This window comes from Microplitis demolitor, chromosome 3 (assembly GCF_026212275.2).
Source record: "Microplitis demolitor isolate Queensland-Clemson2020A chromosome 3, iyMicDemo2.1a, whole genome shotgun sequence".
NCBI lineage: Eukaryota > Metazoa > Arthropoda > Insecta > Hymenoptera > Braconidae > Microplitis > Microplitis demolitor.
In genome coordinates, this window is record NC_068547.1 from 8,412,007 (window position 1) to 8,429,124 (window position 17,118).

Below are 17,118 nucleotides of genomic sequence, written 5' to 3' on the forward strand. Positions count from 1 at the left end.
TTACGTCCGATTGAAAATTTAAAATTTCTGCAACGGAAGTTAGAATTGATAATTTTTTAGTCCGTTAATAGAAATAAAATATAGCACAAAAGATAAATAAAATTACATATATATGATTATCTATTGCCGTTTCCCACACTTATCAAGTTGCTAATGACACGTTCTTAATATCCTTCAAGTGAAGCGGAAACCGATATTCGCTTACAAACATATACAGATATATATATATATATATATATATATATATATATATATATATATATATATATATATATATATATATACCGATCGTAAAATACCAGCTGATTTTATCGGCAATAAATTTACACTCTTCGTCGATTCTACTGGCACTTGAATGATGACACTCGTTCATCACCTTTTCACAATTACCAAAAATGTCTAGGCGTGTTTATGAGTTTTTTTCAAAATCTTTAATCGATTTTAATATCAGTCAAAATATCCATGTATTTACAATAGTAACAGACAAATATACAATAATCTAAAAAAAAACAGTGTAAAAATACGTGACCTAGATGTCAAGTTTAATTCCGAAAACGGTGTTAAAAGAACACTGGTACGCCAAAAAAAATAAATAATTTGCTTATGTTGCATAGTAATATTTCTTTTGTTCGGATAGGAATTTTGCCTTTGCTAACATAAAAAATTTATTATGTTGACATATAAGAATTTTTTAAAGAAAAACATATTAAGTAACATAGTAAATTTTCCTATGTAGCATGGATAAACTTACTATGTAATATAGAAAAATTTACTATTTTACAAACTACAATTTTCTTGAGGAGATTCTGCGATGTCCACAATTATACATATTAAATTTTCCTATGATACATAGTGCATTTTCCTTTAGGACATTCTACTATGTCCACATAGTATTAATTCCTTTGTTCGTTTAGGAATTTTCACTATCATACCATAGGAAAATTTATTATATTGTCATATTACAATTTTTTAAAGGAAAATATATTAAGTAACATAGTAAATTTTCCTATGTAGCGTAGGTAAACTTCCTATGTAACATAGAAAAATTTACAATTTTACAAACTACATTTTTCTTTAGGAGATTCTGCGATGTCAACGTATTAAATTTTCCTATGATACATAGTGCATTTTCCTTTAGGATATTCTAATATGTCAACGTACTAATAATTCCTTTGTTTGCTTAGGAATTTTCACTACGATAACATAGGAAAATGTATTGTATTGACGTAGTCGAATTTTCTAAAGGAAAACATACTATGTAAAAAGTGAAAACTTACTACATTTCATACTAAATTTTCCTTTAAGAAATTCGACTTTGTATGTCAACACAATAAATTTTCCTATGTTACCATAGTGAAAATTCCTAAGGAAACAAAGGAATTATTACTACGTTGACATAGTAGAATGTCTTAAAGGAAGATGCACTATGTATCATAGCAAACTTTACTATGTTGACAGTAGAATTTCCTAAAGGAAAGCATACATAATAAATTTTCCTATGTAGCATAGGAAAATGTAATATGTTAACATAGGAACTATTTGTATTTTAACATACTAATTATTACCATGCTAATATAGAAACAGTTCCTACGCTAACGTAGGAATTTTTTCTATGTTGAAACAGTATTTTTTACTATGTTAGCATAGAAACGTTTCCTATGTAATATAGAAAAATTCCCTGTGTAACGTAGTGATTTTTCCTACATTTCCGTGAGACATTTCTCTATGTTAACATAGTAAAAATTCCTATGTCCATAAAGTAGTGGTTACTATGCCAACATAGAAAAAAAAATGTTTCTTTTTTTTCTTGTATACAAAAATAAAGGATTTTTTAGCACAAAAAATTCTTACTTGCCTCCAGAAAATTTTTTGAAAACGAATTGAAAAGAAAACTTTTCTATGGTCGAGAAAAAAACTCTTGCAATTTTTATTTCAATTAATAATAATTTAGTGGCTTCCATAAAATATTATTGTTATTTTTTTTTTCTATTTCGTAGAACTAAAAACACTTTTACTCAACTTCTTTTACTCCAATCAGAATTAATGTATACTTCTTATGAACACCGTTTGAACACCGGTTCAATAAAATCGCTACACTGTGTAAATTCATCTTAACACCACACCCTTGTTAAAATAACTCTATTTTAACACCTTCTTTTACAGTCTGTATAAAAGTATCTAAAACCTAACAGAAATATATTGTATAATTTAAATATACTCTAAAGAAGTATATCATATTTTTTCAGTAATAATTAAAAACCTAGAAGACATAAATTATTTTTAAAATTTTTAATAGACCATCGGTATATTAATAGGTATTTCGATATTGACTCATGTTTAATCCAATAAATTGATAGAACTGAAGTTCATTGACCTTTTTTTTATTGCTCTAATATTAAAACTATGAAAAAAATAATAATAACGTAAATGTAATATAATGCATGATAAGTTCAATTAATGCTTCCATGAAATAGGATCCAAATTATATATATTAATAAAATATATAGAACTACTCTCAACCACTCGTCTGCAGTAAAAGAAAATACTGACAGAAAAAAGGACAGATACCCGAAAGCTTTCGCATGTTAACCGTTAAATTTTTCCAACCAAAGTCTCTACCGCATAATTCGAGTATTATAATTTCATTACTTTTACTATTGATTCGAATATTTACTCTACTGCGAATACCAAAAGTCAAAAAATCCAAATGTTTTTTTTGCTGATAAAAAATTTTAAATATATTTTTTATGACTTAAATTTGATCTTGAAATAAAAAAAAAATTTACATATAAATTATAATACAGAATTTTTTCATTTCTGACAATATATGTTTTTTTTTATACTTTTTCCATGCTTATACTTTTGTAGTATCCCAAACTTTTCGGGTGTGGCCCATAAATTTATTCAAACCCTCAAGAGATACCGTAGTCGTTTTAACCCAGAGAGGGTTGCGACTTTTGGGCTGCTTTGAAAAATTCAATCACTTTCGTATTGCTAAGATTAGCAGAAGCTTTCTTTACTTTAAAGTTTTACACTTTTTTTTATTAAATTTTTTCTATTGAAATTTTTCAACTTAATTATGATAAAAAATGGTTCGAAATTAAGCATTTTTTGAATCAAAACAGTTTTATAGGGGAGACCGGGGCAAGAAGGCCCACCTCAAAAATTAAACGAAATTTTTTTTTTCTTGTTTTCTTTTGATTATCACAAATTCAGATTATTTACTCATTTTTAGCCCTATAAGTGAAACTAGGGGCAAAATGAACCACTCAAAAATTCTAAAAAAAAATGTATTTCATATTATTATAACCTAGTCATGATTAATTTAATAGAAATATCATTTTTTGGTTAATTCTATGGATTTTGAGTAAAATAAAGCATTTGAAAAAGTTAAAAATACCAATAATCAATTTTTTATTCAATAGAAAAATAATTATTAATAAATTAAGTTATTTTTTATTAAATAACTTTTGATTTATTCATATAATTTGTTATAGAATCCAACAGAACAATTATAATTATTATATGTAACATTATGAATAATATATTTATAAAATTAACAACATTAATTATTAAAATATAACAAAAATACTTTCTTAGATGTTAAATTTAATTTAAGTGTATTATAAATTAATCTTCACAATATTCACAAATGTACATATCGGAAAAATATTCGTCAACTCCTGCACAGGAATCATGAGCCCATTCTTTACATTTTTGACATTGAATCCATGATTCTTTTGATTCCGAATACAGTCCATGACAGGAGAGACAGTAACAATCCTTTGGAAAAAAATTAAAACACTCAATTTTTTTCTGCAGAAGTGAACAAATTACTCGTATTATATCAAAAAAGGTTATTTTGAGTAATATAAAAGTAAAAACAGATGTTAAAAAAAAAAAATATAAACATTTATAATGCGGGAAATTTTTTCACAATTAAAAAAAAAATTTTTTTTCATTTTTTTCGGAGGGGGCCGTCTTGCCCCAAAAAAAAAAATTTTTTCACGAGCTTCACCAAAATTTTGGTGAATTGAGTTAAAGTTGGATGAGAGTAAATCGACTTGATGGTTAAAAGCCACAAAGAATAATAATCGGCTTAGGTAGGCCGTCTTGCCCCGGTCTCCCCTACATGCAATAAATCATATTTTATTTATTGTATGAGTGAAAAAATATGATATACATTTTATGATCATCCGGTTTAAATTTTATAATTTGATAAAAAGTTAATGATAATTCGGTAGATAATTACATAGGAGAGTTTGTGTTCTCACGTTAAGATGTTAGCCCATAAACTGTTTTATATGATACAGAAATTTATATCCCTTGATTGTACATGCAAGTATTACTACATGTATCAAACTTGAAGCCGTTATTCGAATACTACTAAATTACTATGTAAAGTGTCTTGGGAGGAGGGGGGGGGGGGCTTAAAAAATATAGTTTTTGGCAACTCAAATACGCGAAATCTTTTTTTTTTTAATGATGACATTAAATCGTCTTACAAGTAATTTACATAAAGAAAAATTGCATTTCACGTACCCGGAAAAATGTTTTTATAAAATTTTACACTGAAAATGGTCTGGTAAAATTTTATGAAAATTTATAATTTTGTAAAATTTTATTGAATTAGATGAAATTGTATAAAATTTCACTGGAAAGTCTTAAAAAATTTTATAAAATTGAATTTTCAATATCAAATTTCATAAAAACATTTTTTCCCGGGTAATTACAAGATGCAAAGGAAGAAAAAAAAATTTAATAATTTTACCATAAAACAAAAGTCATTAACATTTTTCACTGTCACCTGATTTTTGAAAAAATGTAACAAAAAAAAATTCACAATAATGTTCAATAATATTTACAGTAGTGATTTTGCAATATTTGAAAAATAGTTTAAAAAAGCAGACTTGTTTTATAAAATTTTGGAGCCTATTTTGTAACCCTTAGCCCTCACCTCTATATGCTAGAAATGTAAATATAAGTATTGAAAAATTGAAATGACTAACTTATGTTTGTTTCTTTGTATATTTTCAGGCCGACGTTTCATTTTATAAACTTGTGAACAAAAGGCCTCAAAGTGTTCGGAACGGTGGAGAAACCGTTTCACCCATTCGAGCTCTGCAGAAGGTAAGTTTTTATATTACCATAGTAAGCTTTTGTTAACAACCAAATTAGTTAGACTTTATACTAACATCACTGAGAAGAAAAGATTTTGGTAGAACCTGAAGTTTGGTCTCGAGTTATTAATTCGTAGTTTCATCTGTAGTTAATCACAAAAATAATTAAATCAGTAATTTTAGGTTATATGTAAAATTATTTAACCATTTTCTAGGCTGTCTGGCGTGTTTCCCCAAGGAACCCTGCCTGGTATACAAGGTCAGTATAAATATTGAATATTCAGTCAGTAAATATATGACGAAAATACTTGGCAATTTTTAAATTATTTTTTTAGATAAATTAAAATTAATTTAATATGGGGAAAGAGAGGGGGTGCAAAATAAATCCATAAGTGAATTAGGAGTCCTAATTTTTTTTTTTAACTGTGGCGCAACATAGTTAAGGGGAAATTTAGTCCACCTATTAAAATTCCGAATGAAAAATCGTCAACTCTGATGTTAGCTTAAAAATTTTTATTTAAAATTTGACATCAACAAGATTGAACCGAATAATATATCTGGGCTCTATAAAGATTAACTTTTAAGGAATATAATTTTCAGTACAAACTTCTATGTTATATTTGTTTTTATGGTGGGAAAAAAGACTAAATTAAATTTTAAGTGGAAATTTATCGAGCTTAATTTTTTCTAGAGATCTCATGTGGTCCCACATTTTTAAATTTTTTTTTATGGCTTAGTCATATCGTTATCAAATGCTTGCCAGTGATTAAAATGAAGTGCAATTCATTAGAAACAGAGAATTTTTAATTTTTAAGACAGAACCATTTTTCCCCATATTTTAAATTCGCCCATAGCTGAATCCTTTCGATATCGAACACTTCATTGGGGATTCTAAAAAAATAGAACCAGTAAAAAAAAAACTGTTAAGATTTTCTTTTTCATAAGCCTGTTTGCCCCCACCCTTTTCTTTTACACACTCACCCGGATAAAAAATTAAATAATTGTTTCCACTAATAAAAATCGAATTCACATTTCAAATGACTTATTTTTCATCATTTTCATATTAAATTAATATACACAGTAAAAAATATAGGGTAACTTTTTTAAAAATGGCCCGTGTTAAAAATTTCTTGGCTCAAAAAAATTTTTCTTTTTCTTAGAAAATTTACTCTTGCAACAAGAAATTTTTCGATGTGAATTCATAGTACGAAAAATTTCGTGAGCCAAGTAAAAATTGTCTTAGAGCAAGAAAAAATTTTTTGAGCCAAGAAATCCTTTTTTTTTTCTGTGTAACAGCACCCGCTAAACGCGATAGTCTTATTTGTTTATTTTTTAAATCACTAGTATTAGAGAATGTCGGAACAAAACCCGATTATTTCACTTTCATATCAAGCTTAGTAACGAGTTGATATAAATTAATTTTTTTTTTTTGTTTAACACCTCGTTTTCTAATTTCTTGTATCAATTTATTCAAAAACTTCATTCAGAAAAATAATTTTGTAAAATAAAAAATTTTAACCTCAAACTAAATTTCTGTTAAATTTTATGCTAAAAAAAAATTTTCCGTTCCATTGTAATTTTCAATTTTCTATTAATGATTTGTAAAAAATTAAGTTTAGACCCTTGTTAGAAGGATTTCAAAAGTCAATAAAATTTTTCAATAAATTTTTTTATTGTCGAGATATTTAATATTGCCGTCATATTGAATAAAACACTTTATCTCTCATTCAATTCAGAATTATTTATAAACATCAATTAAAAAATTTATAGCTCTATTTTCGAGGCTCCATTCTTCTTGTAATCTATAAAACTTATAGACACAATGCTGAGGTAAAATTGACTTGGTAACTCATATCATTTTGCAACTGTCATATCATGTCTTTACATTACACCTGAACTAATATTATAGGCTGCGTGTGCGTGGCTCGCGCGTGATCCAAACCAAGGCGTGCTGCCCTCACTTGTTGTCAGATCGTTTTACTTTAGTGCCCATAAAAGTACCGAGATTTAGACTGCACAATACGTCTATGTATGTATTGCCATGTACAAGTGTTACATATTATGCGTATTGTTCAGCATGCAACGTCTGCCATCACAATTGATAGTTTTATCTCACTCAAAATTAACATGATTTTATTTTTTTTAATTACCTAGTACTTGAATTATTTTTATAGGGGGTGGGGTAAAATGGACTATTTAGAAAGTAAAAATTTTCAGCTGCCGTTAAAACAAAATTTTTATTATTTGCAGGCAAAATGGACACCTTCTAAAAAAGATAAAAAAAAAAAAATTTGGAAATTGAACAAATTTGATAAAATTAAATTTTCTTATAAAGAAAAGATACATTTCACATAATTATTGGATGCGAAGGCAGAAAAAAAATTTTTAATAGATTTTAACATAAGACAAAAGTAATTAAAATTTTTCGACTGACACTCGATTTTTGGAAAAGTTTAATTACCGACTTTAAATTAGTAATTTTTTATTTGTTAATCACTATTAATTATTAACTTCAAAGTAAAAGATTTAAGTCAGTTTTAACTCCAAAGATATTTTCAAAAAAAACAACTGTATTTAATTTAAAGTAATAGATTGAAAAATTATTAAAAGTTAATTAAATTTCAAAATTACAAAAATTTTAAATATTTTAGTTGATTATTGAAATACATACGAAATAATTTGACGCTGAGTTGTTCTATTATAAATTGATAAAAAAAACAATCACATTAATACCATTCCATTTTTTTGCAAAAACAAAATTTTTTGAAAAAAGTAAAAAAAATTCAAAATAATGCTCAATTATATTTACTAAAATGATTTTGGAATTTTTTAAAAATCTTCATAAAATTTCGGGGATCCCCGTCTTGCCCCCTCCCCCGTCCCCTACATTGTTCATAATAATAAAGTAAAAAATTATTAAAAGTTAATTCAATTTCAAAATTACAAGAATTTTAAATATTTTAGTTAATGATTGAAATATATACGAAATAATTTGACGCTGAGTTCTTCTATTGTAAATTGATAAGAAAAAAAATCAAATTAATATCATTCCATTTTTTTGCAAAAACAAAATTTTTTGAAAAAAGTAAAAAAAACTCAAAATAATGCTTAATTATATTTACAAAAGTGATTTTATTATAAAATTTTGGAGATACCCCATTTCCTCCTCTCCCTTTAATAAATATTTTGATAATGAAAGTAATTAAGCGCAATGTAAAATTTGTTAAGACAGTAATCGAAAATACTAAGTATAAATAAATGACCTTCCACAACGTCATAGATATCTATTATAATTAATATTTTTTTTGTTATCTTAATGTTTTTTTTTTTTATAGCCAAATATATACAAAAACTTTGTATCTAAATGTTGCTTTAAAAACGTCCTCCGGCAACTACTTCTAAGCGTCAGAACAACAGTCAATAGAACCCAAGTAGAGCGACGTATGTTAGTCACGTTGAACGGGAATGAGAGACAGGTATGCGAGGTGAAACGCGTATAAGATTGGCCGCGTGTCCAGAAGCGGGGGATAAAATGCATGGATAGTATCGTAGTGTAGCGTCACTATACATGCGATCCGCGTTTCTCGCGTATCACCTCGCAAGGGCGAAGGGGAGGCGAGGAACCGCGACTAGGAGGTGGGGGTGAAGCGACAGGAGTTTGTCGAGTTACCGAGAGATCGCGCTCATGTTGTTTTTTGGGTCGTTCGTTCGTCAGCTCCGCGCGACTGCCAGAGCTCAGTTGTCGCTCAGTTCGGCTCAGCGCGGCCACCCGAAAAGAAAGGGGGTTTAACTTGCATATGTGTGCCTATACGTACGCGTGTGCGCGACTCCTTTGCATTACTGTCAATTACATTAAGAAGGTGAAATTGTAAAAACCCCCTAGGGTCACAAGACCCCATGGTTATTTATACCGTCTTCTACCTGCTTACCGTAGAACAAGGTCATAAAAGGGATACAGCGGACCTATAGAAAAAAAAAAAAAAAAAAAAAAAACATAAATAGAGAAAAAGAGTAGGGCAGTACTAGAGGCTACGGTTTTAGTGGAAATGGTCACTAGCAATTCCCAGTATCGCTTATAAGTTCGGTCACTGGGATTTCATATTTAAAAAAAAAGGGTTGGGTTTTATGGTTTTTTTTTTTGTTGTAACTGCGGTAAAATTCAAATGTGTCAGTGATAAAGTGAGACATTGATACAAAAGAATAAAATAAACACGACTTGATGTGACGCTTCGTGATCGAGGTGTGCAATAATAAAAAAGTGAACTTTATGATGAAGTTTGCAAAAGATAGATCACTGAAAGAAGAAACGCATGCATGCGTGACTTCTGTAATTTTTATAAGAGGATTTAGTATTTTAGTTTTAAATAAATTAGTTTATAAATATTGAATATTGTGAATAATTAATATTTAAATAATTAAATTATCAAATGTATTTGATGTTGCCAAGTGTTTTTTGTCACAATTTATTGCATATTTTAAGCTAAACAGTTTACGTTAAGAACTTGATGCCAAAGTGTGCTGTGTTTTTGTTTTCTGTTACAACCTTTTCATCTACTGGATTTCTCATCTGGATCATCTCAACTACGACTTTGAAAAAATAAACAATAAATCGTTACGGATAAAATAAAATAAAACACGTGGGCGACAACACGTCAAATACTTTATCACCGTGTATTCTTGGCGGGATTATCCACGCGTTCTGTCAATCTCGATTCACCCTTTCCTATCCCATTTTAATCGTTTTTTTATCCCCGGCTACGATTTTCCACCCCTCCACTGCCACCCTTCCACCTGTCTACTGCGGCGCTACGCGGGGTCACTCACACAAATACTACTCCTGCGCATACACATACGCGCACACGGACGCGCGTCTTGACGGGTATCGGATCGTACCCCTACTTTTTGACGTTCATTCCCCACACATAATCTCTTTTTATTTTCCTTCGATATTTCTCACTCCTATACAACCCATCCATCCTTTTCTTCTGTCACTTTTCTTCCCTCTCAACCGATCTCACATTTCATTTTTTTCGGATTACTAATGAACATACGAATTCGGGCGATGACAATACTCTGCAACTAAATAACTAACCTTTACGACGACAATAATAAATCGCGAACGTCGGAATAACTGTGTCGTTATTCTACAATCACGATCTGCACCATCGCCGAACACGTGTCCTGCTCAACGGCGACCCTGTACGACAATGTTCACGCCGCGCCGCTATGCGGCTCCGGCGTTGGGCATCCTGGCTCTATTACACCGATGGGTACAGCCACCGGAGCGGGAAATTCCACCGGGGTGACCTGGTGGGCCATGATGAACGGTGGCGTCTACGAAGAAAGTCCGCCGCCGATTCCACCACCAGCCTCGTCATTGATTTCGATCCACCAGCAACACCAACAGCAAACATCAACACCTGGATCCCACCAGCAAGCAACGACTCCAAGTTCACCTGGTGCACCAAGCTCTGTGACAGCATCAGCTCCTGCCCCAACAGCCAGTGCAAGCTCGACATCTCCAAGCGCTTCTTCGGTTGCCAGCAACAGTGCAACTGGGCCACTTCACATTCCAGCTAAAAGATTGACCGCAACGCCCATTGCCGGGACCACCTACGGTGAGGTAAATTGCGTGGAAGGGTCCGGTGTCACTGGAACTACCACGGGGGTCATCAGGCACTCGCATTCGTCTTCAGCAGGTTCACAGGCTGGTTGGACTTCTTACAGTCCTCACAACCCTCAAGAGGCTTACCACTCGTCAGCTGCCACGGCAGACGCATTGAATCATCACCAAGCGTACGGGGGTACTAACCCCCCAACTTATTACAACCTGGCGGACTCCGGAATAGGATCGTCGAGAGATAGTCGCAAGTCCAGTAGTGCTCTGAGCTTCTGGTCTCCAGCAACGGCAAGTTCTGGGCCAGCAGCTACTGGTGCGACGAACTCTGATTACAAGTCTTACAACTCAGCAAGTACCGGAGGTACAGCAGCAACTTCTTCTGCTGCCTCAACAGCTGGTGCTACTGACCCAACAGTTTCAACTGGCCATCAGAGTTTTTCTCAGAGCTGGTGTAACTACTCTCCGTACGCAAGTGCCAGGCATCATCATTCTGTTGATACGTCCCACCATCATCCTCATTCCCAAGCTGGCGTGTCGTATCTGACCTCATCGGCACCTGACGAACGAGGGAGAATGGCAGCTATGGTTGCAGCCGAGAGTGCATTCCCACATGACGGATACGGAAGTCTCAGAAACTATGGAGCACCTGAACCCGTTGCATCCAGCCCCTACACGACACCAGGTAAGCATCAACACTCTGCTCTTATCCCTTTTTATTTTGTGTTTTAATGCTCATAACTGAAAACCAGGATTATACCTCGTCGCGTGGCCACCAATAGCTTTATAACCGTAGTCATAAACTTTGAGATTTTCCTCCTCATAACTTAAACTAGTACTTCATGAAGAATCTGACCGTTGATTAATAGTCTGAACATGGGTGGTCATATTAGTAATTGCTGGTCTGTTATCCCTATATCCTTTTGTTTTTTATTTATTTCATAGTTTTCTCATCATTAATACACAGAAAAAAGGATTTCTTGACTCAAGAAATTTTTACTCGCCTCAAGAAAATTTTTGCGTAATAAATTGAAAATAGAAAATTTTCTTGAAGCAAGAAAAAATTTTTTGAGGCAAGAAAACAATTCTTAAGTCAAGTAATTTTTTAACACAAAAAAAAAGGAATTTCTTGGCGCAAGAAAATTCTTTCTTGCCTCAAGAAAATTTTTAATTCATAGTGCAAAAAATTTCTTGGCTCAATAATTTTTTTCTTGCCTCAAAAAATTATTTCTTGCTTCAAGAAAATTTTCTGTTTTTAATTTCTAATGCGGGAAATTTCTTGGGTCAAGTAAAAATTTCTTAAGGCAAAAAATCCTTTTTTTTGTGTATTATTAATAAATAGAAAAAAATTTGAAGGCCTATTTTTCATGACTCATGGGATTCCTATAACTAGTTCGTGAAACGTCACAGACTGCAATCAACAGCGTCAGGTTTATTGACGACCGTAACTCGTAAACTTGGGCGCGCGCCTTCAATCAGCTGATCCGTACTATGACCCGTAGGCTCGGTTCAGTTATCTTTTACTAACAGTCTTATTTTTATAGTAATGTTTTATTTGACCGACATTTATTTAACACACAAACTTGTTTGGCTAAGTGTCTTTTGTCTTAGAAGCAAAAAGTCATTTCACGAGACCAAGTTATAAGATGAAAAAGTTTTATTATCATTATTTTTTTTTCTTATATCTCACTTCTTCATTGATTGAATTTTACATCAGATTTATATTTAGAGCAGTAGGCAACTTCTTTTGGTTTATTTTCATACCGACAGATGGCAGCTGCCTTTTCTTTTCGCGCTCTTCTTATGTCCTACGCGGTTTAATACGCATGCGTGTTATATTTAGCTGTTGCGAGAAAAAGATAAAAAAATATTGAGAGAGGGAGAAAGAGAAAGAAAAGTGGGAAGAACATTATTTCTGCGCAGCTTGCAATCTCTCGGTTTCAAGATTTATGATGCCGGACTGACGCTCGTACCGCTACGTCGGAAATATCATGAGTTTATTCACCGAGCTGCTTGTAAAGAAGCACCGTTTCATTCAACTTATGCTGGCTCTTCTATCTCGATGTTAATATTTCGAGTCACTACTTCTTATTCGAATCAAGTTAAAAATTATTGTTGCCTTTTTTTCTTTTATTTCCTTACTTTTTAGTAGCAACCACAGAATTAGATTTTTCATTTTAAATTTTTACAATTAAATTACAGGGTTTTTTTTCATTGCAAAAAATTAATCTTTGAATATATATATATACCGACAAGTTAAACATAAGATGTGCAGTGTTCGGAATCCAGTCACTTTTTTATTTGCAAAATAATTTTTTCATTTTTGAATAAAAATCTGTCATTTACCCTGCGAAATTTTGACATTTTTTTTCTTAAAGTCGAAATTACGGTGAAGTTATTAGTTTTAGAGAAAAAATTTGCAACTAAAAAATGTTTATCCGTTGACGTACAACAAAAATGTATTGATGTATATTTTTGATATTTTGCTTATTTCTCAAGATATAATGGAATTTCTCAAACTTTAGATCCTCTCATTTCTACAAAAAAGTAAAATAATTGGCGTTTACTGCCGTGATTCTGTAACTGATTCCAGGAATTTCAAGTCCTTTGTTTTGAACGTTGAAAAGACTACACTGTAATTGCGATTTAACAAATGATAACAAAAAACACCGCGTATAGCCCCAGTATGTACCATCTAATCATGTACACACGAAGACTTTAATTACACGATTTAACAATTTTCATTTTGTAAAGATAACGTATGCGACAATGTATTCCAAGTTCAGAGACTCGCTCAAAGGAGACCTCGGACTGGCAGTCTGAGGACAAAATTTTCACGCGGGAGATCAGGGTTCGAATCTCGGTCAAGTGATTTTCAAAAATTAAAATTAACACTAATACTAAAACACATGCCCTAATTAATAACAATAATAATAAAAAGTTGAAAAACTATAAATATTGAATTTTATTTAATTCCATTCTAATATGGTAAAATTTACTATATCGGATAGTAAATTTTACTAAACATACAGTCAAGTTTACTAATGCAGTTTATATTTATGCGCATACTCAAATAATAAAAATTACTAATTACACAGAAAAAAAGGTTGACTTGGCCCAAGATAATTTTTGCCTTCATTTTTTTATTCTTGGGCTGAGTAATTGGGATTTTTTAATCCGAAAACATTTTCTTCAACTAATATTATAAAAAAATTGTATCAAAAAAAAATAAATTTTAATTTAAGTTAAATAATCTTGGTTTAAGAATATTTATTTTAAGTCAAATTTATTTCGTTTCTAATCAAGTAAAAAAAACTATCAAAACAAGATACTTTTCTGTCTTGGTTGGTGAGTATAGTAAATTGTCACTATATATATCAACATCTCAAACCAAAAACTTTTTTTGCGTGGCAGAACATTTACTCTCAGTTTGAAAAAACCACATTATCGACTCAAGACAACGGTCTATTGGAATGAGAAAATTTTAATTTTGATTTAAATAAATTATAATCTTAACTTAATAACATAACTTTTCTTGAATCATGCAAATATTTACTTAACGGAAGACATAAAATTCTCCCATTAATGATTTTTTTTCTTGACTTAAAAAAAAAATAGTCTCGATTCAAGAAAATAAATGACTACTTGAAAAAATATATCGACCTATATTTTCCAGTGAATTTAACCTAATATAAATATTAAATGTTGTCAAGCAGGAAAGTGTATGCGTATATTTAGAACATCACAATACAGCAGTAGAGAACATAAGGAATAAACTCTCTCGATTAAATGGCTTATGAACGAATTGAGAAAAATAAATTGTTTGCTCATGGTAGGAATCGAACCCAGACTGATTCGACATCACGCGAGAACTTTACCAGTTATACTACCCGACGATTTCCTGAAAGTTTGTTCACTTTACCCATATCCAGTCAGCACACTGTACAATGTAGAGTCTACACTACCGCCACTTCAGTATAGTACAGTTAACTTTCCCAAGAGAATTTTTGCGTTGAACCGTGAGCGCAGTTGCTGTTGGTTCAAACGTTCACGCTTACTTACTGCAACACAACAAATACTTAAGCCAAGATATTTCTTACCATTGAGTCGAATACTTTTAATTCTTGATTCGAGTCACAAATCATCTCGCTTCAAAATAAATTATTTTTCCAGAAATAATATTTTACTTTTCGGACAATTGATTATATATCGGGGCAAAATATTTATTTTTCTCATTTTAAGAAAATATTTCTTACTTCAAGAAACATATATTATGTCGGTTGAATAAAAAAAAAATCTTATTCCAAGCTGACTAAGTTTTCATTCAAAATTGCAAAAAATATTCTTACGGCAAGAAAAAATTTCTTACGCCGATATCCTTTTTTTCTGTGTATTACTAAAATTTTAACTCATATTTTTATTCACTTACGCAAATAACAAATTTTTATCTAGAATATTTGAAAGATTATTTTGCAAATTAAAGGGTGACTGAACTTCGATATGTACACACGAAGTCATATATATGTGCATATATAAATATTCAGATAGAGATAACCATCTATCAAAAAAGTTAATGATTAAAAATAATCCTAATTTCGTCAATGAATTCAAATTAAAATTTGAAAGCTTATTAACATAAAACAGATGCTAATTATTCAAATCTTCTATAGCTTATATCAGTATTTGAATTGAACTATCAGCTTAATTGATCTTATAAAATTAAAGAAAAGGTTTTGCTCAAACAGCAGTTGGCATAAATTGAAATGAACTTTCCGTTAATTAATTCATTAGCTATCGAATAGGCCGTCCTACCTGTTGACCAGTTGATTTTTAGCTCTTGTCTATATTTAGCTCGTTTGAAGATCCTGACCTTTGTCAATTAATTTGCATATTTCCACGTTTTACTGGGCAATAAATTTATCCCGCTTGAGCAATACCACGCACTTGACGTACATGCAAGAGAAAGCAGGATAGAAATTTTTGAAATTACAAAAAAAAAAATAAAACGACAGTTTAGTTTGTTATGGACATGACAAGTTTGCTTTGATGACATTGACGATGATTTTATTTAAGCTGTCATTTAATTAACGAACTTGACCAGATTAATGAAGTTTATTAATTAACTTCTTTTTTTTTTCATTAAATTTTTAATCAAAAATTATTATTGACTCTTGTAATTTGCAGTTAGGATCCCATGAACATAATTTTGGTTTTATTTAATTACCTCGCGGAAATTATTCGGAAAAAAAATAATCATGGCTTTATTTGACATATAAAATGTATAAGATTGAGTAAAATAAAGTGTAGTGTTAGTAAAGTATATATAGAAATTGTTGCCTTGTATGTGTATGTGGATACTAACCGTCCGATGAAAGGGAGACAACTCGCCGAAATATTCGGTACGGTTAGTAAAACCGGTCCAATTATATCATAGCGCGAGTTGACCGTGCAATCATTTCGTTCTTGACTGACTTGACGCAACGCACATACATTTTAGCATAATTTGCTTTTATTAATCTTATTAATAGAAAAAAAAGTATATGTTTTTCTTGTAGTCATTAAATTAAAAAATTAAAAAATCTAATCTTTGATGATTACAAAGGATCTGAAGGACTTCAGGGCCTTAATCAGCTAGAAAAAAAACTAATCGATTTTTTACTTGACATTTTAATTTGCGTGAGAAAAAAAGTGTAAAAAGCGAATTTGTATGAAAATAGATTATTTTCTTGATTTTCAATGTTTTCGATTAAATTTGATAGCGAATTGTTGGGAAACACTCGGACATAGAATTGATATACAAAATTTTGATTTTAAAAATAAAAATTCAAATTTTCCATCGGAAATTTCAGTTATCGAAAGAAAAGTATAATTGGTTTTTTACAAATATCTCTGTAAGTATTGAGTTTTTGAAAAAATTACAAGATATCTTTTTTGTTGAACGTTAAATTTTCTACAAAAAAGGTATCTTGTCATTTTTTGAATAACTCAATATTTACAGAGATATTTGTAGTTTAAAATTGATTCGGGTTCTGTAGATGCTATACAGATAAAACTAATTTTGTGGCGCGGGAAAAATTATGCATTACAAATTGGATACAAAAATTTTCTAAGGATTCGAAAAAATTCAACGGTTATTAAAACGGGTCTAATGATTTCATATTTTATTCTTGACTGACTTGACGCAACATCAATACATTTTAGCATAATTTACTTTTATTAATAGTATTAATGGAAAAAAAAATTATATTTTCCTCGTAATAATTAAATACAAATTAATTTAATTAATCACTTACCCATTTATAATAAAATCAAACATTAAATATATATTTATAAATATCAATGACACTTGGAACTTGTCAAGTAATTAAATAAAAATACTAT

At 30.6% G+C, this 17,118-nt stretch overlaps 1 protein-coding gene across 5 annotated transcripts in view; it reads left to right on the forward strand.

Annotated features, from left to right (window-relative positions):
- The window catches only part of LOC106693355 (homeobox protein abdominal-B-like), a 97,916-nt gene that overhangs the window by 71,116 nt on the left and 9,682 nt on the right, over positions 1-17,118 (forward strand). For 3 of the 5 annotated variants that reach the window (XM_053737147.1, XM_053737145.1, XM_053737146.1), the window contains 3 exons: positions 5,038-5,130; positions 5,336-5,379; positions 10,397-11,422. In XM_053737147.1, coding sequence (XP_053593122.1) covers positions 10,438-11,422 — 985 coding nt within the window. In that variant the 5' untranslated portion in view covers positions 5,038-5,130; positions 5,336-5,379; positions 10,397-10,437. Of the gene's footprint in view, positions 1-5,037; positions 5,131-5,335; positions 5,380-8,462; positions 11,423-17,118 lie in introns of those variants that run through there. The other 2 variants (XM_008548098.3, XM_008548099.3) reach the window with 1 other exon arrangement.